Source organism: Hemicordylus capensis, chromosome 2 (assembly GCF_027244095.1).
Source record: "Hemicordylus capensis ecotype Gifberg chromosome 2, rHemCap1.1.pri, whole genome shotgun sequence".
NCBI classification, from domain to species: domain Eukaryota; kingdom Metazoa; phylum Chordata; class Lepidosauria; order Squamata; family Cordylidae; genus Hemicordylus; species Hemicordylus capensis.
The window spans coordinates 216,160,170-216,185,510 of record NC_069658.1 but is presented as its reverse complement, the minus strand read 5'-3'; the positions used below and the strand labels follow the sequence as shown (position 1 = coordinate 216,185,510).

The 25,341-nt window shown below is 48.4% G+C and overlaps 1 protein-coding gene and 1 long non-coding RNA gene across 3 annotated transcripts in view; one reads left to right on the top strand and one right to left on the bottom strand.

The window, feature by feature from the left end:
• The window catches only part of LOC128343473 (scaffold attachment factor B1-like), a 45,480-nt gene extending 35,127 nt beyond the window's left edge, over nucleotides 1-10,353 (top strand). For both annotated transcript variants that reach the window (XM_053292601.1, XM_053292600.1), the window contains 6 exons: nucleotides 2,637-2,774; nucleotides 4,549-4,588; nucleotides 7,189-7,307; nucleotides 7,452-7,564; nucleotides 8,519-8,585; nucleotides 9,990-10,353. In XM_053292601.1, the coding sequence (XP_053148576.1) occupies nucleotides 2,637-2,774; nucleotides 4,549-4,588; nucleotides 7,189-7,307; nucleotides 7,452-7,564; nucleotides 8,519-8,585; nucleotides 9,990-10,116 (604 nt within the window). In that variant the 3' untranslated portion in view covers nucleotides 10,117-10,353. The remainder of the gene's footprint in view (nucleotides 1-2,636; nucleotides 2,775-4,548; nucleotides 4,589-7,188; nucleotides 7,308-7,451; nucleotides 7,565-8,518; nucleotides 8,586-9,989) is intronic.
• LOC128343479 (uncharacterized) lies at nucleotides 877-12,790 on the bottom strand. The gene is made up of 3 exons (XR_008315557.1): nucleotides 12,668-12,790; nucleotides 2,610-2,800; nucleotides 877-1,007 (listed from the first exon to the last, which is right to left on the bottom strand). It is a non-coding gene; the product is annotated as an uncharacterized LOC128343479 (long non-coding RNA).
• Between the last annotated feature and the right edge of the window lie 12,551 nt (nucleotides 12,791-25,341).

Below are 25,341 nucleotides of genomic sequence, written 5' to 3'. Positions count from 1 at the left end.
ATAAGAAGAAGGACATGCCTTCTAGTAGTCAGAAGGGAGAGCACAAGTCCTTTCCATCCACATCATCTAATGCTAGGATTTACAAGGCAGGGTTTTGATCCTGCCAGAAGAGGCAGTATAGGTTTGCCTAGTCTTAAGCCAAAATTTCCCTTTTGGGACAACGTGCCCTGATTTCGAAAGCCATTTGTCATCTGGGTCAGATACAGGCTATCGAACCTATCCCATTGGGGCAGGGGGTGCAGGGAGTCTATTCCATCTTGTTCCTAGATTCGAAAAAGAGTGGGGAATGCAGGGCCTCAAATTTGAGGTCTGTCTTGGACCTCAAATTCGTCAGCTGGTTCCTGAGGAAGAAGGGGTTCCGCATGGAGACCCTCTGTTCGATTCTGATGGCTATCCAGCAGGCAGACTTCTTGCCATTGGTGGATCTCAAGGAGGCTTACCTACACGTCCCCATTCATGTCCAGGACAGGCACTTCTTCCGCTTTTCATACGGCAACTCCCATTTCCAGGATCTGGCGCTCCTCTTCAGTCTCTCGACTGCACAAGTGTTTACCAAGATCATGGTTGCACTTGAGGACCAAGGGTGTCCATGTGTACCCTTTTCTAACGATCTTTTGATCAGGTCCCAATCAGTCCAGAGAAGCCTGGGGGATGTCCAAGCCACCCTCTCAGTACTGGGAACTCATGGCTTCATTGTCAATTACCAAAAGAGTACCTTCAGACCCCAGAACAGGATCCTGCACTTGGGGGCATTCAACCATAGAGATAGTCTCGTTGGGTCGCTTCCATTTGCGGCCTCTCCATTGGTTTCTCTTGCCTTGGCAGGACCGGGTAATGGAAAGGTCAAGGTGCAAGATTAACTTACCGGAACTTGTACGGCTGTCCCTGAGTTGGGTGTCCCTCGCCACGTTGAAAGGGGTTATGTTTCTCCCAGTAAATGGGGTCCAAGTGACACCAGTCTTCAGGGCTGGGGCACTGTCAGCAACTTCTGGCACAGGGTCTTCGGTCTGAAATGGAAAAGACAAATAGTATAAAACTGGCTTGAACTCCAGGTTGTAAGATACATCCTCATGGGGTTCTTGCCTGTCCTCCAAAACCACCATGTCCTGATTCGAACTGACAGTGCAACGGCCAAGGCCCACATCAACCACCAGAGTGGCACGAGGTCCCGGGTCCTGATGAGGGAGGTGGAAAGACTGCTAGCCTGGGTGGAGACCAGTCTGCCATCCCTGGAGGCAGACCACGAGGTGTTAAACATCATGGCGGATTGGTTAAGCTGCTCTCAGAAATTAGGCAGAGTGGTCACTGAGCAATCAAGCATTTCATTAGATTGTGCAGGGGTTCAGCCGGTTGGTAATGGACCTGTTCACCACTCCAGCAAATGCCAAGCTGTCCCGGTTCATGTCCAGGTACCTAACCCTGGGGGCCAAGGGGGTGGATGCCTTGACAGCACGCTGCCCAGAGGGTCTGCTCTATGCTCCCCTTCCATCCCATGGCAGTAATCTCACAGGCAGTAAGATGGAAATGTCAGATGGGGGAGGAAGTCATTCTGGTAGTTCCGCATTGGCCACGCCAGCCCTGGTTTTCAGACCTGGTGGAGCTGTCTAGTGAAGCTCTAATGGCCCTGGAGTTTCAGAGTCAACAGCTTAGGAAGGGCCCAATTTTCCATCCGAAGCTGGAATGACTCAATCTGTTCTCATGGAAATTGAGCAGGACTTCTTAGTGGCCTGCGGGTACTTTCAGTCAGTCCTAGGCACAATCATGGCCTCCCGTCGTCCTTCCATGGTTAGGATATACCAGTTGACCTGGAAGGCATTCTCCCAATGGTGTGACACACAGGGAATCACACCATTGTCTTCCTCAATAGCTCAGGTTTTGGGGTTTCTACAGAGGGTTCTTGATAAAGGGCTTCGGCCCAACACTCTTCATTTCCCCCCCTTTCAGCTTTCTTTTCACCACATTCTTCCTTTTTTGAGGAGTTTCTTCTTCTGAAGTCAAAAGCGCCCGTCTTAGACTTGCTTGCCAATTGTCCACTTCTAGATATGCTGACTCCCTAATGGTTCTGCAACCGTGACATCTGACACCAAGTCCTGAGCACCACTCAGGATTAAATCCAAGGTTGCCTTCTTTCTGGTTGGTTCCATGGCCAACTGTTCTAAGACACAGTCATTTAGTGCATCTAGAAATTTGACCTCTTTGTCATTACCTGAATGTGATTTTACCCAACCTATGTGAGGGTAATTGAAACCACCCACTATTGGTGACTTTATTTTGGTGTTGTTATTGATGCCTCCCTGATTTTTCTCTTAACTCCAGGCCACCCTCTGTCCTTTGATCAGGAGGGTCATAGCCCTACCTGGAGATGCTGCCAGGGATTGAACCTAGGACCTTCTGCATGCAAAGCAGATGCTCTGCCACTGAGCCATAAACCCTCCCCTTTTCTATTCATGTCTCTTAATGGAGAAGCTGTGGCACCTCCTCAGACTACAGTTCCAATGATTCATTGTGGGGAAGCCGTAAGCAGTATAAAACCACTCCCAGTTTCTGCATTGCTAATATGCCCAGTTGTTTCTAGCCCTCTTAAGGGCAAGAGGAATAAAAAGCATCACCCAACGCTGAGTCTGTTTTCCTTGCAGGCGTGATGATTCGTACTGGCCCGAGGCGAAGCGGATGGCCATGAATGACCGATACCATTCAGACTTCAGCCGTCAAGACCGCTTCCACAGCTTTGACCACAGAGATCGCGGCCGGTACCAGGATCACGCGGTGGACAGGTTAGCAGCATCTTCCCTTTCACCTCCTGCGTCATTAGATGCCAAGAAAATTCAGTGAGTATTTTTAACCTCAGATTGGTGCCTCAGATCGGAATGGACACATTGAAATCCCAACAGCCTCTTCCTGAATAGTGAATAGGCAGCTTCGTAGTGCCAGCCAGCAGTTTCCCTCATTTGCCTTTGGCTCTCAGGCTAAAGAACTCTTTTGCATGTCACTTTTTAAAGGTCTTAATGTTTAAGTGTGGATCTGACAATTGGGTATTAATATGTGTCCCTTGCAGCTACTCCGGTCAGAGAACCAGGAATAGCACCCCACCTACCCCCACCCCCATAGTATAACGTGTGGTGGCCTTGAGTCAACTCATCCACGGTGCAATAAGCCCTTATGGCAGGGTCCCTCAAGTTTGGGTCTCCCAGATGATGATGGACTACAACTCCCATCACCCCCCCAGTTTTGCCTGGATGATGATGGGAGTTGTAGTCCAGAAACTTCTGGGGGACCCAAGCTTGAGAATCCTTGCTTCATGTAGCACATGGGCTTAGCCTTCCAATAAAACCACAGAGAACTGCCAAAGTCAGTCTATTCCCGGGCTGCACAACTCAAATGCCCTAGTGGGCGGAACCATCCACAACTTGGCGTGTAGGGGCCAAAGTCAATTTTTAGCACATTACATTAAAATTACAAATATTATGCGTTACTTGTGGATCTATTCCCCCTGTCAATGGGCCCATAGTTTCAACCAAGGATAGTGGCCAGAGAATAGGTCCTGTCCCTGCTCAATCAGTGGGGGGGTCCCTGGAGTGCATGCCAGCCTCAGACAAATGCCAAGTCCTCTCCTCTTGTCATTGTTTTCAGGCTGCAATCCTAGGCATGCATACATGGGAGTAAGCCTTGCTGGGAACACTATGGAACATATTTATGAGAAAACATGCATAGTATGGTGCTATAAGGTAGTTTCCAGCTCCTGTATTGCTGCAGGATTTACTGACCTGGGGGCCAGTAAAATAGCCCCTGCGGGCCGAATCTGGCCCCCGGGCCTTACGTTGTGCAGGCCTGGCCTATTCTATTAATGACCAGCCAGATCCCTTGAAGACTGTCAAGCTTGGCATGATGGCAATCTGACAAATATGTATATACCACTTTCCAGCAAAAGTTCTCAAAGTGGTTTACATAGAGAAATGATGGTTCCCTGTCACCAAAGGGCTTGCAGTCTAGAAAGAAACATAAGGAAGACACTAGCAACAGCCACTGGAGGGATGCTGTGCTGAGGCTGGATAGGACCAGTTGCTTTCCCTCTGCTAAACTTAAGAGAATCACCACTCTAAAAGGTGCCTCTTGGCTCAGTTAGCAGGGGTTGACAGTAGCAAGTTCCTGTTAGTTTGCAGGGATTCTCAATGTGTAGGTCCCCAGATGTAATTGGACTTCAGCTCCCATAATTCCCAACCAAAGACCAGTGGGGCTGGGGATTATGGGAGTTGAAGTCCAATAACACCTGGGGACCCACACATTGAGAAACCCTGTTCCTGGGTATCCACACAGAACAATCTAACTTGTTTTCCAGGTCAGAAAAAGAATAAGGCAGCACCTTCTAGACCAACTATTATTTTTAATGCATGAAATTTTGTAGGTTATAACCCACTTCCTCTGTGCAGGGTGAAAGGAAGTATGGTCAGTTATAGGCAGGTAGCGAACAAAGATGACTAACCTGGCATATCACATTTGTTTTCAAGGCTTTTCCTCCAGGGTGTAAAGTTCTTTTTTTCTCCCCCACAGGAGAGAAAGTTCAAGGACAGTCTCAGATCGAAATGGGCAGGTATGTTTGTCTTGGGCAGTTGCATGGTCACAGGTGCTTTTGGTCCTGCCCAGAATGGCTCCCACAGAGGTTGGCAGTCTTGGGATGTAGGCCAGCCATCTCGAAACTGCGTGCCTCAGGGTGCGGTATGGTACAAGACTAGAATGAATCAAAGAACTGAGGGTTCCTGCAACTCCAGGTTACCTGCTCGCAGAGGGGGTTGCCTGCTGCACCCCTGCGTGAGTTGCGCTTGCCTTTCCTCCTTCTCATGAGTGGAATATAGAAAGCTGTCTTCTACTGAGTCAGACTATTGGTCCATCTAGATTAGGATTGCCAGCTCTGGCTGGCAGTGGCTCTCCAGGGTTTCAGACAGGGGGTCTTTCGTACCCCCACTTGGATGTCTCCAAGGGTTGGATGTGGACCATCGGCCTCCAAAGCAGGGGCCCTCCCATTGAGCTAAGGCCCTTCTCTCCAAGTGGAAATAACTAATTCAGCCACCGCTTTGCACTGGGTGGTCATTCAGGTGTTTCTGGTGCTGCAGAATTACCTGCCCAGGCATGCCCAAATCAGTGACCTACAGAAACATGGTGGGGTGGCGGGGAAGGATACGGTTCTGGTGGCAGATCTGTTCTTGACACTCTACAAATAATCCCATTCAAGTTTAAGAATGAGGTGTGGCCTCTGTGTGTGTTACATTTGCTACCAGAATTTTAGGAAATGCTCTTCCTAGATAAAGTAGGTGATATGTGTCTTCCTCTGGGCTTCTTCTTTGAAGAAGATCAAACATTGTGAGGGCTTGGCCTCAGCTGGCCCTTAGACACCCGCTGTTACCAGTTTAGGATTTTTTTTACAGGTTCCACTCCCAGTTCCTGAAACCTCTGTCTCTCAAAAATAACACAAACTCAGTAGTGTGGTAAATCAATAGGGCAAGTAGGTGTGAGGCGGGAACAAAACAACAGACCAAGACAGTGGTAAACTAGTGAAAAACAAGAATAAGTTTACTGTAATAAATGCTTCAAAAATCCAAAACCCCTGCTAACTTGGCAAAGAGGCACCTTTTAACATGGTGATGCTCTTTATTGAGCAGGGGGAGAGTAACTGGCCCTATCCACCCCCAGCACAGTACTTCCAGGGACTGTTGCTGGTGTCTATCTTACATTTCTTTTTAGATTGTGAGCCCTTTGGGGACAGGGATCCATCTTATTTATTTATTATTTCTCTGTGTAAACCGCCCTGAGCCATTTTTGGAAGGGCGGTATAGAAATCAAATAAACAACAAACAAAACAAACAAAAAACAGTATAGGTGCAAACAGAAAATTATAAGCAAGAGTGCAATTTAAAACTGTAGAACAAACAAGTTTGCTAGCCTTCTAAACGTAAGGCCTAGCAGGTTCCAGTAGGCCCAACTCGCTCACTACCAAAACTTCTCCAGCAGCATCAGCCGGTCTCTACTCAGCTGGTCTTCCAGCCTTCCAGCTTCTCGGCTCTTTCAGCAGTCTGCTCTCTCTTCTACTCTCATTTTATTCACCTCTCCCCTCCCCTCCCCTCCCACCAAAAAGGTATATACCAACCAGTAAGGGTAATTCCTACTTCAGAACCTTCTGTTTCTGCCTGGAGACAATGAACCAGATCACTGAGATACATTCTCTCCAAAACACAGCAGCAACACAACTCTTTACCTCCGACTGGGCTGTCAATCAGAGGCCGCCACCCCTGCGGACCTTTACAGAACCAGAGGGAGCATAGAACAAAGTATTCCTAGAAAATGACTTATGAAACATAAAGGCTCTCATGTTCAACAGTTTCTCAAGCGCTGAGAAATAGATTGTATGTCTATTGTATGGCTGTGTGAACCTGCCGTGAGAGAAAAGGGCTTGGAAAAGTCCTTCTGCCTTGGAAAAATATCCGATGCCAAAGTTCCAGGGTGGGATATAGCCAGCCCACCTTTCACCATTGCTTTCTTCCCTGATGTATCTTGGGATTCCCAGAGGTGCTGCACAAGGGGATACACCTTAAGAACACAAGAACGGCCCTGCTGGATCGGGCCCAAGACCCATCTAGTCCAGCATCCTGTTTTCACACAGTAGCCCACCAGATGCTGCTGGAAGCCACAGGTAGGAGTTGAGGGCATGCCCTCTCTCCTGCTGTTACTCCCCTGCAACTGGTACTCAGAGGCATCCTGCCTTTGAGGGTGGAGGTGGCCTATAGCCCTCCGACTAGTAGCCTTTCATAGACCTTTCCTCCGTGAAGTTATTCAAGCCCCTCTTAAAGTCATCCAGGATGTTGGCTGTCATAAACATCTTGTGGCAGAGAATTCCACAAGTGGATTATGCATTGTGTGAACAAATACTTCGGTTTGATGGTCCTAAATTTCCCGGCAATCAATTTCATGGGATGACCTCTGGTTCTAGTGTGATGTGAGAGGGAGAAGAATTTTTATCTATCCACTTTCGCCACTCCATGCATGATTTTGTAGACCTCTTATTTTGTCTCCCCACAGTCGTCTTTTTTCTAAACTAAATAGCCCCAGCTGTTGTAGCCTTGTCTCATAAGAAAGGTGGTTTCAGTTTTGTCTATGAGCAACTTCATTCTCTTTTCTTTCCCCCCCTTGGCTCTTCAGCACTACGACACGCGGCACGGAGGGCCTGAGCGCCACTCCCGGGACTCCAGGGACGGCTGGGGCAGCTACGGGTCCAACAGGAGGCTAAGTGAAGGGCGGGGTTTGCCTCCGCAGTCCCGGTGAGTATGCCAAGGAGAGCAGCCTTGCGCTGGGGTGACAACACTTTCCAGTGTATGTCTTTGTGGTGTGTTTCTGAGGAAAGCTTGTTTCTTTGCTTGGGTTGCGGCGTTCCTCAATCCCCTTTTGGGCCTCTTTCCCTGCAGAGATGGCCGCGACTGGGGAGATCATGGGCGCAAGCTCGAGGGACACCAAGATCGCTCCTGGCAGGACAGTGTGGATGGAGGGATCGTGGGACGGAACCACGAGCGGTGGCAAGGTGCCCCCACTTCTCTTTTTTCCTGTAGGCGGGGGGGGGGCACTTGCTTTAGAGGGGGCCCCAAGGGGGCCACAAGTGTAGGTCACCAAGGCAGCATCAGGAGATGGCGGTGGCAGTTCCTTCGACTAGAAAGGATCTCGTTTCTCCTGCACACTCTCACACAGCCATACCCTGCCGTGCTGCTTCGGGTCTGCAGACAAAGTCATAAATACACATCCTGCTGAGTAAATCCGACCTATTGGAATACAGCATCCTTTAATAGCAATAGCAATAGCACTTACATTTATATACCGCTCTGTAGCTGGAGCTCTCTAAGCGGTTTACAATGATTTAGCATATTGCCCCCAACATTCTGGGTACTCAACATTCTGGGTTTGCCCCCAGCAGTCTGGGTTTCTTATTGCTCCCAACATTCTGGGTTTCTTATCTGGCAGCTCAGGTGGGTGGGACGGCGGCCCCTTTGAGGTGGTAGGAGGTTGAGTACACTACAGGGGGTGGTACAGGGGTTCCAAACCAGCGCCTTGCTCCTCGGGACCAGAACTCATGGGTTGAAATGACAAGGGTGGCGGTTTAGTTTAGATATTAGGAAGAATTCCTTCACTTTGAGAGCTGTTCAACTGTGGAACAGCCTGCCTCGTGCAGTGGTGGGCCCTCTTTAGCTGGGGGCTTTCAAGCGGAAGCTGGGCAGCCACCTGTGAGGGATGCTAGCGCCAATTCCTGCACTGAGTAGGGGGTTGGACTAGAGGACCTCCAAGGTCCCTTTCAACTTCAAGTCTATGAATCGTGCTCAGAAGACTTCAGGAAGCCAGTGTAGACCTTGTAGCAGCTGTGCAGTATGTTTTTGTGGCTTCCCATTCCTATCAGATAAGTGTTGTTTTTTTTAAAATAAATAAATTAAAAAATGAATACTTTCTCTCTCTCCCCCCCCCCCCCCCAATTTTCTTCCTTTTTTAGGCGGTGAGAGGAGTGTTGCTGGCCAGTCAGGGACCAGTCATGTGATGAGCAGAGGAGGAATGACAGGGTAAGAGCGAGCGAATGGTCCCGCCCGCCCCCTCCACCCCGGCTTCCTTTTGAAGTTCTCTGTGATTATCTGCATGCAAAAAGATTCAAAACTGAATGGGTGCGGTAGTTGCATTTGGTCCCAGGGGGCATACACTTGCCTTACAGGCGTTGGTGCTTGAGCCAGCATCAGGTCTTGAACTGGTGACCTGAGGAACATCAGGCAGGAGTTCAACCTGTCTGCCACCACCTGGCTCTGGTCAAATGCAGAAACTTCAGAGAAAACTCTCTTTGCACAAGTGGACCAAAATGAGTCCAGTGCTTCTCCCTGACATTTTTAATATTTTTGTTTTGTTATTATTTCAGCTTTAGTTGTCTGTTACTGTATTTACCTGAATCTAAGACTAGGTCCCCCCGCCCAAGTTCTTTGGTGTTAGAAATGGGGTGTGTGTGTGTCTTAAATTTAGGGTCCTCTTCCTTTTGGATAAATAGTATAACCTATATTTAACCCATATTTTAAAAGGGGGTTGTCTCAAATTCAGGGGGATCTTCTATTTGGGTAAGTAAAGATACTTCAGATCGAAAATGTTGATTTAGTAAAGTTATTTGGCCTCCATATGGCCACCTTATACTGCTCAGAGATGTGAGTTTGGGGTGGTATAGAGGTTAAATAATTAAAAAAAAAAAAAAATCACTGTTGCTTGTTATGCATTTTAAACCAGCTTTTAACACACTAAATTGATTTTTTGAAAATGAAAGCTCCCCATTATCAAAGGCTGTCATGGCTAATAATTCTAGGGTCAAAAGGCCATCCATTTTATTCACTCAAATTGTACTGATCAATCCATTTCTAGACCTCTGGCCCTTAGACTATGGCTTTTGTCTTCTTTCCTTGCTCTGCTTGATGCGATCCAGGTCATCCCCTGCACCGTGTGCATGATGCAAGAAATGGCCTGGAACATTCTTGGGATCGGGCCCAGTTTGTTTTCATGATAGTGGCCAAATTAGTACACACAGTTGTTCAGAAAGTATAAGGTAAAGTAAAGTGCTACCCTCGAGTTGGTGTTGGCTCCTGGCGCCCACAGAGCCCTGTGGTTTTCTTTGGTAGAATACAGGAGAGGTTTACTATTGCCATCTCCCGGGCAGGATGAGATGATGCCTTTCAGCATCCTCCTGTATCGCCCAACATAGGAGTTTGCCATATTATGGGAAACACACCAGCGGGGATTCGAACCGGCAGCTTCTTGCTCCCTAGTCAAGTTATTTCCCTGCTGTGCCATTAGGTGGTTATACAGAAAGTATAAGAGAATTAAAAAGATGGAAACAAAGGCTCTTTCCAGCTTTCTGATTCACGTGGCTGCATTCATACTATTACAGCTGAAAAGGAGAATCTTAAAAGAAAGTTAAGTCTTGTTTTTGTCTGCAGGCGTGGAGGTTTTGTCCAAAGCAGTACCCAGAACACGGCGGTGCAAGGAGCCGGCGTGCAAGGCAGCTTTGCAGGCCAGGATCGAACGAACCGGTCCAGCAACCCTCGTTTCACCCGGCGCTATTGAAGATTTTTCTTCTTCTCAACATAAGGTGGCATCGCCCTCAATTCTGTTGCCTGGTCACCTTCTTGGACTTTGGCCACTGAACAAAAATCCACAGCACCCAGTTGTAGCTTGCATATGATGTGAACTCAGTGGTTTCTTTTCCCTTTTCTTTTTTCCTCAGTATGTTCTTATCTGGACAATTTGTTTCTGAGGAAGCATTCCATTTTACATTAAAAAATAAATCTGTATTGTATCGTGTTTTGCCGTGGTGAAGCCTGCAGCACCAATTCAGAATCTGTAGTTTGAGGTGTGAGATGGTTTGCAGTCCATCAGCGGCAGGGATCTGCCCGGCCCTCAGGGGGATGGGAGCCAAGAGTTAAACATCTTTTAACGTTTTAAAATAGAGTGTTCTAACTGAGGGGTGGGAGGAGAAACATTAAAACCTTCACACAGCAGAGTATGCCTTGGTGGCAAAGATGTTTAGCCCAAGAGATTAGCTGGAGACAGTAAGTTGAGTTCAAGAAACAAAAGTTTGGTAGGCAACTAAAACATCACATACTGAGAGAGAGAGACATTAAGCAACATACCCAAACAGGCACTAGCCTTTAACAACTGGAACAGTTCTAACTGACCAAGAGAGACCTGTTAACAAAACAAAAGAGGTTGACCACTGTGATGCCAAGAGTCAATGTTGCTGAATTCTCACTTCTAACACTAAAGGTAAAGTGTGCCGTCTCGACTCCTGGTGCCCACAGAGTCCTGTGGTTGTCTTTGGTGGAATACAGGAGGGGTTGACCATTGCCTCCTCCCACGCAGTATGAGATGATGCCTTTCAGCATCTTCCTATATCGCTGCTGCCCAATATAGGTGTTTCCCATACCAGCGGGGATTCGAACCGGCAACCTCTGGCTTGCTAATCAAGTCATTTCCTTGCCTGGCGGTAACCAGGTCATCTTCCTTGAGAAAACTGCAGAGAGGCCACTCCACAACTGAGAAGATCCCGTCGCCATTCATACAAACGGTGACAATGGCCTGGTCGGCTCTTTGGTGTCTGACGCTGCATGCGAGAGGATGCCCCCGATCCAAGTCGGTTGAGTTAGGACAAGAACTTGGAATTGGTCCTGGAAACAAGCTTGCCATCCCTGCAACTCCTTGAGGAGAGGTGCTCCTTTTTCGGCTAGCCCTGGAAAGGGATTTAGTTGCTATGTTCATGTTCTTAGTTTCTGAAGCTTAAGTCATGTGGGAAGCTTCCCCGGCTTGCCTCACAGTGGCCAAGTTGCTGTGCCCGGGGAGAGGGTGTTCTGGGTAGCTCTAAAGGTGCTGGAATAGGACTACAAACACAGATATTGGCCACCCCGCTGTTCCCAACCTTGAGTCCCCAGATAATCTTGGACTGCAACTCCCATCACCCCCACTCACAATGGCCTTGCCCACAGATGATGGGAGTTGTAGTCCAGTTTTGGGGGGACTCCTGAGAACCACTACTCTAGATCAGGGATTCTCAACGTTGGGTCCCCAGATGTTATTGGACTTCAACTCCCATAATCCCCAAACAAAAGCCACTGGAGCTGGGGATTATGGGAGTTGAAGTCCAGTAACATCGGGGTACCCAATGCTGAGAATCTCTGCTCTAGATAGCAAATACTAGGTGGAGCAAGGATTTAATATATTCTGCTTCTGATGCTTTCAATCAAAATGTGCTCAGTTCTTTCACCTCTTCTAAACCATATATCTGAGAGGGTGTGTGTGTGTGGGGAGAGCTGGCCTAGTGGCAGCAAGCATGACCTGTCTCCTTAGCTAAGCAGGATCTACCCTGGTTTGCATTTGAATGGGAGACTGTGTGTGAGCACCTTAAGATATTTCTCTTAGGGGAGGGGGCCGCTCTAGGAAGAGCCCCAGCCTGCTTGCATGCAGAAGGTTCCAAGTTCCTTCCCTGTTGCTGAGAGAGACTCAGTCCTGAATTTGGAGGAGCCGCTGCCAGTCGGTGTAGACAATACTGAGCTAGCTGGACCAATGGCCTGACTCAGTAGAAGACAGCTTCCTATGCTCTAGGACAGCCAGTTCTTATCTCCTGTCTGCCCTTGTGGTATAGTGCATGCTCATATCTTGCTGGACAGAGGCAGAACAGTTTATGGGGTTTTGCCTTTCTGAGAGAGGAGACTGCTACACATCCATTTTGGAGTCGGCTCTGAGCATATGCCTCTGCTGAGGCCATCCAAGGGATCTGAGGGGACTGCTGCCCCCCCACCCCAAGTGAAGTAGTTGGACTCAGTACTACACTGACTGGCAGCAGCTCAGTATTGTCTACACTGACTGGCAGCAGCTCAGTATTGTCTACACTGACTGGCAGCAGCTCTCTGATGGTTTCAGGCACGAGTCTTTCTTGGCCTTACCTGACAATGCCAGGGCTTGAGCCGGGGGCCTTCTGCAGGCAAAGCGCCCTTTCCCCTGTCCCTCCTCCTGTGTCGCGTCTCCTCTTCGACTTGCAAACGTGAGGACTGTCCCTTCTTAATCTCCCTTAAGGCGCCTAGTCTCCCTTTAAGCACTTAATATATCTTAAACCCAGAATTACCTGTGCTGTCGGATTACCTCTTCACTTGATTATGTCTTGCCTTTTTGAGATTAAAAAGCCACCCTCAAATCCTCAATCCCTTTATGCTCCAATTCTCCACAGAAGCGGGAGGTGGGGCTTGAGATGTCGCCAGGTGGCCCAACTGGGCAGCAGGAAGGAGGCGGCCAGGGCCTGGCAACTTGCAGCCAGCTTTCTGTCCTTTGCAAAGAAGGTGGTGTTGAAGTGGGGAAGGGTATGCTGCAGGATATGGTAAGGATGTGCACAAAACTGGCTGGCCCGGTTTGGTTCAAGGCCGAATCGGCCTCGATCTCAGCCGGGCCAGTTTGGCCTGGCACCCCCTTGAACCCGCGCCCCCCGGCTTGGTTTGGGTTGGGGGGGGGGTTCATGGACTGAAAATTGTTTAAAAATAGTTTTTTAAAAACCTAACTCCCAGTTCCTGGAGGCGGGGGAGGGGTCCATGGAGGTTCCCCCCCTCACCTCATTCATGGAGGTTCCCCTCCATGGAGGTTCCCCCCCTCACCTCGTTCAGCCACTCTTCGGCCTGTTTTCGGCCTTCACCCGGTGGCCTGGCGGCCATGTTGGGGGACTGGGTGCCCGTGTGCATGGCCTCTGCGTGGCCCAGGCCAAGAATTCCCTACAATTGGCACCCTCTTGAAATCAACCCTGGAGATTTAAATGCCTTGCTATGGTGAAAAAGACTGAGAAAGATCTGCGGGGGTTAGAGGTGTGCACGAACCAAAAATGGCGGTTTGGCTCAAATCCGAATCGTGTGCTGCCAAATCCGTTTGGTCGAACCGGCCGGACCGGTCCGTCTGGCTGAGCTGGTTCGGTGGCTAATACATGTAAAGAGGATCCTCCGGTGAGGATTCCCCTTTACAAGTAAAGGGGTGGGGGTACCTGTGACGGGGCAGGTGCTACCATGAGGCAAACTAGGCAGCCGCCTAGGGCGCAGAGCTCAGAGGGGCGCAGAGTGTCAATGTGTTTGCCTATGGTGCAAAATAGTCTTGCACCGGTCCTGGCTGGGGTGTGTGTGTGTGGCAGTTGCAGCGAGAGGGGTAAAGAGTCTCCTTACCCACCAAGCCTGCTGTCCGTGCTGCCACTCCCCGCACCCCCCCCAGCACAACAACAACAACAAAAATATTTATAGACCACTTTTCAACAGAAGTTTCCAAAGCAGTTTACAGATGGATCCCTGTCCCCTGTGACAATCTAAAAAGAAATGTAAGATAGACACCAGCAACAGTCACTGGAGGTACTGTGCTGGGGTTGGAAAGAGCCAGCGTGGTGTAGTGGTTAGAGTGCTGGACTAGGAGCGGGGAGACCCGAGTTCAAATCCCCATCCAGCCATGAGACTTGCTGGGTGACTCTGGGCCAGTCACTTCTCTCTCAGCCTAACCTACTTCACAGGGTTGTTGTGAAAGAGAAACTCAAGTATGTAGTACACCGCTCTGGGCTCCTGGGAGGAAGAGCAGGATATAAATGTAAAAATAATAATAATAATTACTCTCCCCCTGCTAAATAAAGAGAACCACCACATTAAAAAGGTGCCTCTTTGCCCAGTTAGCAGGGGTTGCAGCCCATAGCCTAAGCATGTGCAATCCTCCCTCCTTTATGAAGCTGCCCGCATAGCAGTGGCGTGGTTCAGGCCTCAACCGCTTGGTAAAGGAGGTAAGATCACACATGCTTAGGCTATGGGCTGCACTGAGCAGGGCATGGACAGTGTGCTTGGTGGGTAAGCAGACTCGATCTCTCTTGCTGCACATCACACACACACACACACACACGGCTGCCCATTCTGCGCCTAACCGGCCTGCCCGAACCGGGTTTGGTTTGGTTTGATCATGGTCCGAACCACCTGCAGTTCAGTCTGCGATCAAGCTGCCAACCTGCCCCAGTTCAAGGCGAACTGGTTCGGTGCTGAACCATTTGTGCAGGGATAGCGTCAGTCAGAATGGACAACCCTAAAAGGTGGGAAGAATATAAGAAGTGGACTTGCAAAGTTCCATCCACTTTTGCAAGTGAAGTAACAGGCTTGCAGCCAGGCAAATTCTATGCTGGCTCAGCCTTCATAAAATCATAGCATTTAGAATCCAAAGGTACCCTGGAGATCTTCTAGTCCAACGGCCACAGTATCACTGACAAATGGCTGTTGGGTGGAGTTGGAAGGCACATAAGAACAGCCCTGCTGGATCAGGCCCAAGAAGGCCCATCTAGTCCAGCATCCTGTTTCACACAGAGGCCCACCAGATGCCCCCAGGGAGCCTACATCCAAGCTGGTGGCCATCACCACATCCCATGGCAAGGAGTTCCATAGATTAATTATGTGCTGTGTGACAAAATACTTCTGGCACCTTGGAGGTCTTAGTCCAGTCCTCTACTCAATGAGGGTTCTGCTTCGGCATTCCTTACTAATAGCAGTCAGGAAGCCTCCGTTAGAAAATCTCCAGTGAAGGTTTTCAAACCATTGTGTGAGATAAGTCATTCCATTGTCTATCAGCTCTCTGGCTGCTTTGTTCCTTAAAAAAACCCAAACAAAAACATAGGTTAATATCTTTTTCTGTTCATGTGTCATTTTATTTTTTAAAAATAGACTTAAAAGAACCTATTTCACTGAGGAGATGGTGGTGGTTGATGGCATAGGCACCAGCCAATCTGTGCTGTGCATAGTTGGCTTTGCTGTAAACTTGCAGAACTTTATTTTCAGAGCTGGACTTTGGAAACGAAAGGGATGTTTAGACTGAACGTAACGAAGGGGCTTCCCGCTGATATAAAAATGCTATGTCTTTTGTCCCCTTTCCTTTTTATCGCTTCCCAAGAGGCTTTGTAACAGCCCCGTGTGCTGTAATTTACTTCCATAAAGATTTGTAATGCTGTTGGCTCCTAGAGAAAACCAATTGTGTGGGTTTGCCCCCCCAGTCATGGCCAGCCCTCCAGAGTACACAGAATCTCAAGGTGACTCTTTTGTGCAGTTTGCTTGCGACTGAGAGTGGGTGAAAGTGTGGAAAAAATAAGGCCGTTCCTATCAAAGCTGATGGAGTATTAGGGTCCATTAAGACCTGTGTTAGGATATAAATTGTTAGAGCAACAGAAGGAATCTTCCAAGGACGAAAACAAGAAGCAGCAAGTGTGGCGTTTAGACATGCAATTAAACGTCTTGAGTGTCAGCTTTCATTTTTGAACACCTCAACCGTGTTAACACTTTGTTTGTGATCCAGGTAAAAGGTAGCTTGAAGCAGGGATTCTCAAACTTAGGCCCTCAGGTGTTGGACTACAACCCCCATCACCCCCTTCAGTTCTTGTAGCTGGGGTGATGGGTGCTGTAGGCGAACATCTGCAGACCCAGAGTTGAGAATTTGACTCAGAGTTTGACGTTCTGACTTAGACCTTGGGTTTTTTTGCACCTGGTTTCTTTAACCAACCAATCTGGGATATGGGTGTGATGTTTTGGAGGAGAAAATGGCCAAAATGTAGAAGAGACCTTTATAACCAGGATACCGTCTTGACATAGCAGCGACAAAAGGCAGGATGAATCCAGATGGAAGAAGAGTCCTGTGGAACTTGAAAGTTTGCTCATGACTTAGGGTCATTTTGATTTGACCCAAGGAAGTATTATCCTACTGGGGTGTTGTGATGAACTAACAATGAACCCCACAATGAACTAACACAGCTATCTACGTTTAATAAAATGTGTTCGTCCGAGTGCCAATGTGCTGAAGTTAGTGTGTCAGATTAGGACAGAGTAGAGAAAGACCCAAGTTCAGATCTCTGCTCAGTTATGAAACTCACTGGTTGACCATTAGGTTTGCTATTATAAGAATAATAGAACGTTAGAGCTGGAAGGGACCTTGGAGGTCATCTAGCCCAACCCCCTGCTCAGTGTAGGAATCTTCTACTACATCCCTGACTCTGTCTGAAAGCCTCCAGAGACGAAGAGCCCACAACCCCATGAGGCAGGCTGTTCCTCTGCCAGGAAATTTCTCTTACAGCCAGGAAATTCTTCCTAATGTCTAGCCTGGATCTGTTTCCCTGCAATTCATAGAATTTTAGAGTTGGAAGTGACCTCCTAATCCTAACCCCCTTACAGTGCAGTAATTTCCTGCTGCATCTCTGACTGTGGTTGTCCAGCCTCTGTCTGGAACCCTTTAGTGCAACTGAGCCCACCACTGCATGAGGCAGGCTGTTCCACTGTCCAACAGTGGGAAATTCCTCCTAATGTCTAGCCTGAATCTGCTTCCTGGCAATTTCAGTCTATCCACTCTAGTCAGCAACAGAGAACAAGCCCTTTAGCTATTGGAAGATGACTCATATCTTCTTTTACTCCTCTCTAGACTAGGCTGTGTATATCCAGCTTTGCTACACAGGAGAACGTTGAAATTTTCTCTTCTTGGCTTTGCAATAGAGTTGTGTGTTTCACCTGCAAAGATCTTAGGGAGATTCTTTCCTGAACTGTTTCTTGATATTTCAGGTGGAGATGGCAGGCATGAAACCTGAAATCCTCTGCACATAGCAGTACTCTCTGTCTGAGCTATGGTTACTCCTGGTGACCAGATGACGCTGCCTTACAGAGTTTGATAACTGCTCCATCTTCTCCAGTATCGACTACTCTGTCTGGCAGCATCTCTCCAGCAGAAGACTTTCTCATCACCATATCGGGATAAAATGAAGATGTTGAGGATTGAATCTTGGATCGTCAGCAAGCAAAGAGTGTGCTTTACATTACATAGCCCCTTCCTCTCTGACAAGTGCACAAGGGTGTTTTTTGTGAAATGTTGGCGAGCATGGCACACAATTGCAGGGAATTGGAATGACCTCTTGGCATCTGGATTTCTCCAATTGGTTGGATTCCCCCCCAAGATTTCCTGATCAACCACCAGATGGCAGTGTGCAATAATAAATCTTCCTTTTTCTATTTTGCAAAGTATAAAAGCTATTCTCTCCCCTTATCTCCTTCATAAATCCTGCAGCTGCTACTCAATGCAACAGTTGTTTTGAATATTCTCAAATCCTTGGCTACAGGTTCATTTAAAAAATAGTTGGGCTCCAAAACTCCAGACACTCTTAATCCTGTTTCCCTTGCCTATCTAAATTTGTGTTCATAGGAACATAGGAAGCTGCCATATTCTGAGTCAGACCATTGGTCCATCTAGCTCATTATTGTCTTCACAGACTGGCAGCGGCTTCTCCAAGGTTGCAGGCCGGAGTCTCTCCCAGCCCTGTCTTGGAGATGCTGCCAGGGAGGGAACTTGGAACCTTCTGCAGTCAGGTGCTCTTCCCAGAACGACCCCATCCCCTAAGGGGAAGCTCTTATAGTTCTCATACATGTAGTCTCCCATTCAAATGCAAACCAAGGTGGACCCTGCTTAGCAAATGAGAAGAGAGCTGGCCTTGTGGTAGTAAGCATGATTTGCCCCCTTTGCTAAGCAGAGTCTGCCTGCAGACGAGAAGTCTATTAGTTCGTGGTAGGAGGAGGACTTAGAATTTGGGACGCTTTATTTCCCGGGAACGGCTTTTTCTTGTATCGTTTTTTAACAAAAGGCGTGGTCATAATTTGACAGGGCAGAGGACCTGGGTGAGGAAGTCCTTTGGGGTCGGAGAGACCGGTTGAATTCCAAACTAGTGGAAGAGGAGCGGCTCATTGATGTCTCTGTATTTCATAACTTTTAGACTCACTCTATTGTCTTGTCTGTCCTAGTGCTGAATGGGGCGACATCGTCAAATGGTGGGACCTCTATTCGTGACTTTATTATTATTATTATTATTATTATTATTATTTATTACATTTATATCCCGCTCTTCCTCCAAGGAGCCCAGAGCGGTGTACTACATACTTAGGTTTCTCCTCACAACAACCCTGTGAAGTAGGTTAGGCTGAGAGAGAAGTGACTGGCCCAGAGTCTCATGGCTGAATGGGGATTTGAACCCAGGTCTCCCCGGTCCTAGTCCAGCACTCTAACCACCACACCACGCTGGCTCTCGCTGACTTGGCCTCTGGGGTCACGAGCATAGCCACACATGCCGTCTTAAAACGATGGAACCGGCCAAGGCTCTTGAAGCACCGCCTGTGGAATGTCTGGATGTATGCAAGTGTTGCAATTTGTGATTGTTTTGCAAAGCACCCAGAGGAAGCTGCCCACTCCAGTGACAAAGTAGTGCAGAGCCCAATTGTTGCAGTTGCTCAAGAACAAGCATGGAGATTGTAGTGCAGTATAAAGTAGACGATGGATGCGAAAGCTGGACTTTGAAGAAGCAAGATAGAAGAAGCATGGACGCTTTTGAACTTGATTGATTGATTGATTGATTGTTAAATGTATATACTGCCTTTCATTCCCAAGGCGGTTTATAGCAAAATTTAAAAACAAGATTGTACAAAAGACACAATTAAAATATTAAGCTAAAAATATAAAACAAATCTGATTAAAATCTAACTTAACTTTGGTGCTGGAGAAGACTCTTGCGGAGACCATGGACAGCCAGGAAAACAAACAAATGGATCATAGAACAAATCAATCCAAATTTTCACTCAAGGCACAAATGACCCGGCTCAAACTATCATACTTGGGACACATTCTGCGAAGATCCAGCTCCCTTGAGAAGTCCATAATGCTGGGGAAAGTTGAAGGACAGAGAAGAAGAGGATGACCAGCAGCAAGGTGGATGGACTCGATGACGACAACAATGAATGCACCTCGGAGAGACCTTAAAGGTCAAGCTGAAGACAGATCCTCCTGGAGAGAGTCTATCTATGTGGTTGCTTAGAGTCTTGGTTTTTGTTTTTAGAATGTGAGCCCTTTGGGGACAGGGAGCGATCAGGCCTTGGGCCTGATCCAGCAGGGCTGTTCTTATCTTCTTATGCAGGGGGCATGGCCAGAGCTTTAAAATATGCTCCCTACTGAAATAAGAGCATCTCCTTCTCTGTTTGTTTTCAGGAAGAACCTCAAGACTCTCCTGTTTTCACAGGCTTTTAATTAGAATTAACTTTTAATAATTTTAAAAACTTTTAAAATAACTTTTATTCTGTTGTTTTTATTGTCATGTATTTTAATCTGGGACTTTTAAGTATTTTAAATTTTGTACGCTGCCTAGAGATGTACATATCAGGCGGTACAGAAATATGATAAATAAATAAATACATTTCCTCATGGATAGTAAAGCAAAAGGAAAGGTTGTGCCGTTGAGTCGGTGTCGACTTGTAGCAACCACAGAGCCATGTGGTTTTCTCAGTAGAATACAGGAGGGGTTTACCATTGCCTCCTCCTGTGCAGTGTGAGATGTTGCCTTTCGGCACCTTCCTATAATTTCTGCTGCCTGATATAGAAGTTTCCCATAGTCTGGGAAACACACCAGTGGGGATTCGAACCATCAGCCTCCTGCTCTCTAGGCAGGGTTCCTTCCCTGCTGCACCATTACAGACTATCGAATGGGCTTATCAAGTAGCAGGCCTAGACACCCCGCCCCCTAATAATGGTCACGGCTCACTCAACCAGGGTGGTCGCAGACAGTATCTAAGGCCTTTGATTGAGGACGACCTCTGGAGCTGATTTGTCAGGCTACAATGTGGGCTACTCCAATGCCGCTATGCTTTGTTTGGAGGTCAGAGCATGGAAGGAGGTCCATCTTGCAGTTCCCGTTCTGTGGATGGGCTATGGCTGTAGACCTGCCTCTCTGGGGTTCCGGGTTCTGCTTCCCTCCTCCTGTGACGAGAAGAGTTTGAGATGTGCCCATCTGTGTGATGGACAGAGACCACTCAGAAGAACACCAGGTTGCTTTACCTGTAACTGGGGTTCTTCTGGTGGCCACATGGCCATTCAAACACCTGCCCATCGTCCCCGCAGCAGAGCTATAGAGCAGTGGACTCTAGAACGGAGGAGGAGGGTGCAGAGCATGGTGACCTCAGAGTCATAGCCGTACATGCTTGCTCACACAGACACACGTACAGGTGTGCAGAGACCTGTACACACATTCAGGGTAATGTCTGGACAGGGCCGGGGGGGCCTTGCAATTGAAATTGGCTGGCGCTGTGACCAGGAGAGGCAAAAGGAAATACTTCTTCATGCAAAGCATTGTCAGCTTATGGAACTCTCTGCCACGAGATGTGACAGTGGCCACTGTCTGGCATGATAAATTCGTTCAAAGAGAGAGGTCTGTTCGCATTGATATTACAGTAGCATCATTATGGCAACGGGGTGCTTGGCGGTGACCTAGGTAAAAACCAACAGGACTCTGCTCTCAACTTATGCCATGAGGCAGGATAGCAAAATGGAACCTCCGTCGACAAAGGCAGTCTACCTTTGAGCAGCAGATGCTGAGGAGAAATGACAAGGGGGAGGGCATTGACTTCATGCCCTGCTTGTGAATATTCCAGGGATCTGACAGGCCACTGTAGAAAGCAGAAGGCTGGACTTTTTAGTGGTGTGTTTGTGTGTGTGTGTATTATGGCAAGAGTCTCTTCTCTTTGCCAGAGCTTTGTGGTGGGGAATGAGGAATGTGCAAGCTACCGAGGCTTCCTTTTCTGAATATTGATGTCTCGCTTCCCCCTTCTATATACATCTACACGTTATCTCCTAGGCTGCCTGCTTTGTAAATGGCTTTTCTTGTTTCTCTAATGCATGTTTCTCCTCTGATTCTGGCCCCCTCCTCTTGTTTGTCTTCGAGATGGGAAAAGTGTTCAGTCAATACGGTCGGATTTGGTTTGTAAATAACTCTGGGGTGGGAGGGGGGAGGAGGAGAAGTTCTATTCCACAAGCTTTAAAGGCTCGCCTTCCCACTCTCGAATGCACCAAATGTGTAAGATGTCCCAGAGCAATGCAGAGAAACCAAAAAGGGAGCCCAAAATACATGACGTGGGAGCCAAATGGATCATCTGTTGCGAGGGGCAGTCTACCCCAGAGTATTGGATGTTTCATGAAATCACGGCATTGGAAGGGAGCCTCTGTATTGAGGGGCAGTCTATCTCAGAATGCTGGAGGTTTCAAGAAGGCACAATGTTGGGGGGGCCTTGGAGGCCATCTAGCCCAACCTCCTGTTTGATGCAGGGTATCCGGGGTTAAGGCATTTGGATGGGGCCATAGCTTAGAGGTAGAGCATCTGCTTTGCATGCAGTGGGTCCCAGTTTCAATCTCTGGCAACATCTCCAGGTAGGGCTAGCGAAGACCCCTACCTTAAGCCATGGAAAGCCACTGCCAGTCAGAGCAGACAATACTGAGCTGGATGCACCAAGGGTCTGACTCAGCCGGTGGCAGCTTCCTGTGTTCCTGTGAGGGGAAACCTCTCTGTTGAGGGTGGTCTACTACAGAGTGTGAGATGTTTCAAGAAACCCTAGAGTTGGAGATACCTTTCGAGGCCATCTAATCTAACCCTCTGCTCAATGTGGGACACACTGCGCTCGAGGATCATCACCAGATGGCTGCCTAGATTCTACTTGAAGATATCCAGCAAGGGAAAGATGGCCACCACCCTGCAGGGCATCAGTTTCATTTTGGCATTGCACTTAGTACTGAAATGTTTCTCCAAATGTCCACCCAAAACCTACCCTCCTGCAAACTCCATGAGATCTCACCCTGCCTGCTGGGATAACAGCGGACAAGGGTTTGCCCTCCACGCGCTGGCAGCCTTTCAAGACCTTGAAGTTGCTATAATGTTCCTCAGTCTTCGCTTTCTCAGGGTTAACAGACAACGTTCCTTCAACCTTGCCTCATAGGACCCCTGCCTGTTTTCTGTCTGTTTCTTGTAACATACAATGAAGACCCTGCGATCATACCTAATCTTAGGAGCCTAGAGTCAGAAGGACCCTATGAGGCCATCTAGTCCAACCCCCCGCCCTGCTCGATGAAGGATACCCAGAGCAACCCCAACCAGTGTTCCTTGTAACAGGGATTCCCAGATGTTGCTGGCTACAATTCAATTAACAATTCAATTGAACAATTACAATTAACCCCGGCTAACTGGGCAAAGAGGCACCTTTTAAAATGATGATTCTCTTTATTTAGCAGGGGGAGAGTAACTGGCCCTATCCACGCCCAGCACAGGACCTCCAGTGACTGTTGCTGGTGTCTACCTTATGTTTCTTTTTAGACTGTGAGCCCTTTGGGGACAGGGAGCCATCTTATTTATTTGTTATTTCTCTGGGTAAACTGCTCTGAGCCATTTTTGGAAGGGCAGTATAGAAATCTAAATAAATAAATAAATAAATAAATAATTTCCAAGAATCCTTGGCCAAAGTCCGCTGCAGCTGGGGATTCTGGGAGCTGTAGTCAACAACATCTGGGAATCCCTGTTACAGGGAACACTGTCCCCAACAGATGCTGCCTGGCCTCTGGAACATAGGAAACTGCCATATACTGAGTCAGACCCTTGGTCTATCTAGCTCAGTATTGTCTTCACAGACTGGCAGCGGCTTCTCCAAGGTTGCAGGCAGGAATCTCTCTCAGCCCTATCTTGGAGAAGCCAGGGAGGGAACTTAGATGCTCTTCCAAGAGTGGCTCCATCCCCTGAGGGGAATTTCTTCCAGTGCTCACACATCAAGTCTCCCATTCATATGCAACCAGGGCAGACCCTGCTTAGCTATGGGAACAAGTCATGCTTGCTACCACAAGACCAGCTCTCCTCTCTGCTTGAAGACTTCCAACGCGGGAGAGCCCGCCCAACACCTCCCTAAGAAATCAGTTCTGCTGCTGAGCTGCTTTTACCATGATGAAATTTCTCCTGACGTTCAATTCACATCAGACCTCCTGTTCTTTCAATCCCTGAGCTCTAAGCTTACCCCCCACCCCGGGAGCTGAGGAAAAGTCCTCTCTTCCTTCTCTGCAACAGCCCTTCAGAGATTTCAGCCTTCTGTTCTCCAGGAGAAACACACCCAGGTTCTTCCACCATCCTGCAGGGCTTGTTTTCCCACCTTTCTGGCCCTCCCCAGAGCCCACTGCAATTTTTCAGCATCAGTGTTCCCTCGAACAGGGATTCCCAGATGTTGTGGATTACCACTCCCAGAACCCCCTGCTGGAATGGCTTTTGCTGGGGGATTTTGGGAGTTGTAGTCCACAACATCTGGGAATCCCCGTTAGAAGGAAAACTGGTCAGCATCCAGGTAAAGTGGTGGCTCCCAGCACTGGACACTGTACTCCGGATCCTCCATATTAGGGATTCTCAACGTTGGGTCCCCAGATGGTATTGGACTTCAACTCCCATAATCCTCAGCCCCAGTGACCTTTGGTTGGGGATTACACAGGAACATAGGAGACTGCCATATACTGAGTCAGACCATTGGTCTATCTAGCTCAGTATTGTCTTCACAGACTGGCAGTGGCTTCTCCAAGGTTGCAGGCAGGAATCTCTCTCAGCCCTATCTTGGAGAAGCCAGGGAGCGAACTTGAAACCTTCTGCTCTTCCCAGAGCGGCTTCATCCCCTGAGGGGAATATCTTGCAGTGCTCACACATCAAGTCTCCCATTCAGATGCAACCAGGGCAGACCCTGCTTAGCTATGGGGACAAGTCATGCTTGCTACCACAAGACCAGCTCTCCTCTCCTGGGGGCTCCCTTATGGGAGCTGAAGTCTAATAACATCTGGGGACCCAACGTTGAGAATCCCTGCTCCAAACGGATGCGTAAAAACCATCAGAAAGACTGAGATTTCTCCCTGAGAGAATGAGAAGAACAGATTTCCTGCTTTGGGGGTTTGTGTGTGTGTGTGCCTCTGTACTTCTCATGTAGACAAAGGCAGAGGTTCTTAACTTGTGCTATCTATCTATCTATCTATCTATCTATCTATCTATCTATCTATCTATCTATATCCTGCTCTTTCTTCAAGGAGCCCAGAGTGGGGTACATGGTTATGTTGATCCTCACAACAACCCTGTGAGGTAGGTTAGGCTGAGAGATACGTGACTGGCCCAGAGTCACCCAGTGAGTTTCAGGGCTGAATGGGGATGTGAACTCAGGTCTCCTAGTCCGACTCTCTAACCACTACACCGTACTGGAAAGTCCCCTTTTCAGAAGCCCTAGAGATGCTGCCCGTTCGAGCAGATGGAGCAGGGCCCTGACTCAGTTCATCAGACACAGCCCTAGCTCAGTGGGGAAGCACCTACTCTGCATTCAGAAGGCCCCAGGTTCAATCTGGCAGCATCTCCAGGTAGGGCTGGGAAAGACCCCTGCCTGGAGCCTTGGAGAGCTGCTGCCAGTCAGTGTAGACAATACTGTGCTAGATGGATCAAGGGTCAGACTCAGTATGAGGCAGCTTCCTATGTTCCTGTGTGAGTTGCGGGAAGCGACATGGGCTGTTCTCCTGCGCCGCCTGTCCCCTGGGGCCCCAGCCATAGAAGAGGAGGCCACAGGCCACCCTCAGCACAGTCATACTGTGTGCTTGCCCGGCACAGCGTGGGCCGGCAGTGGCATGGTGCAGCCCCCCTTGCCCCCTGGGACATTCTTGAGGGAATTTGGGGGCCCCCAGGAAGTGGGGGGGGACTTGACTTTCACCCAGACATCTGGAGGTAAGGGCACCTCTGAGCACTGCTGCCAGTCAGAGCAGACAATACTAAGCTAAATGGACCAATGGTCAGACTCAGTAGGCAGCAGCTTCCTAAGGTCATATGGCATTCCTGTTTTGCAAAGGATTCTGGGGAATGCTCTATGCTGCATGTGCGGTTCACAAGGAAATTGGGGCAGGATTTCTGAGTTTTGCTAC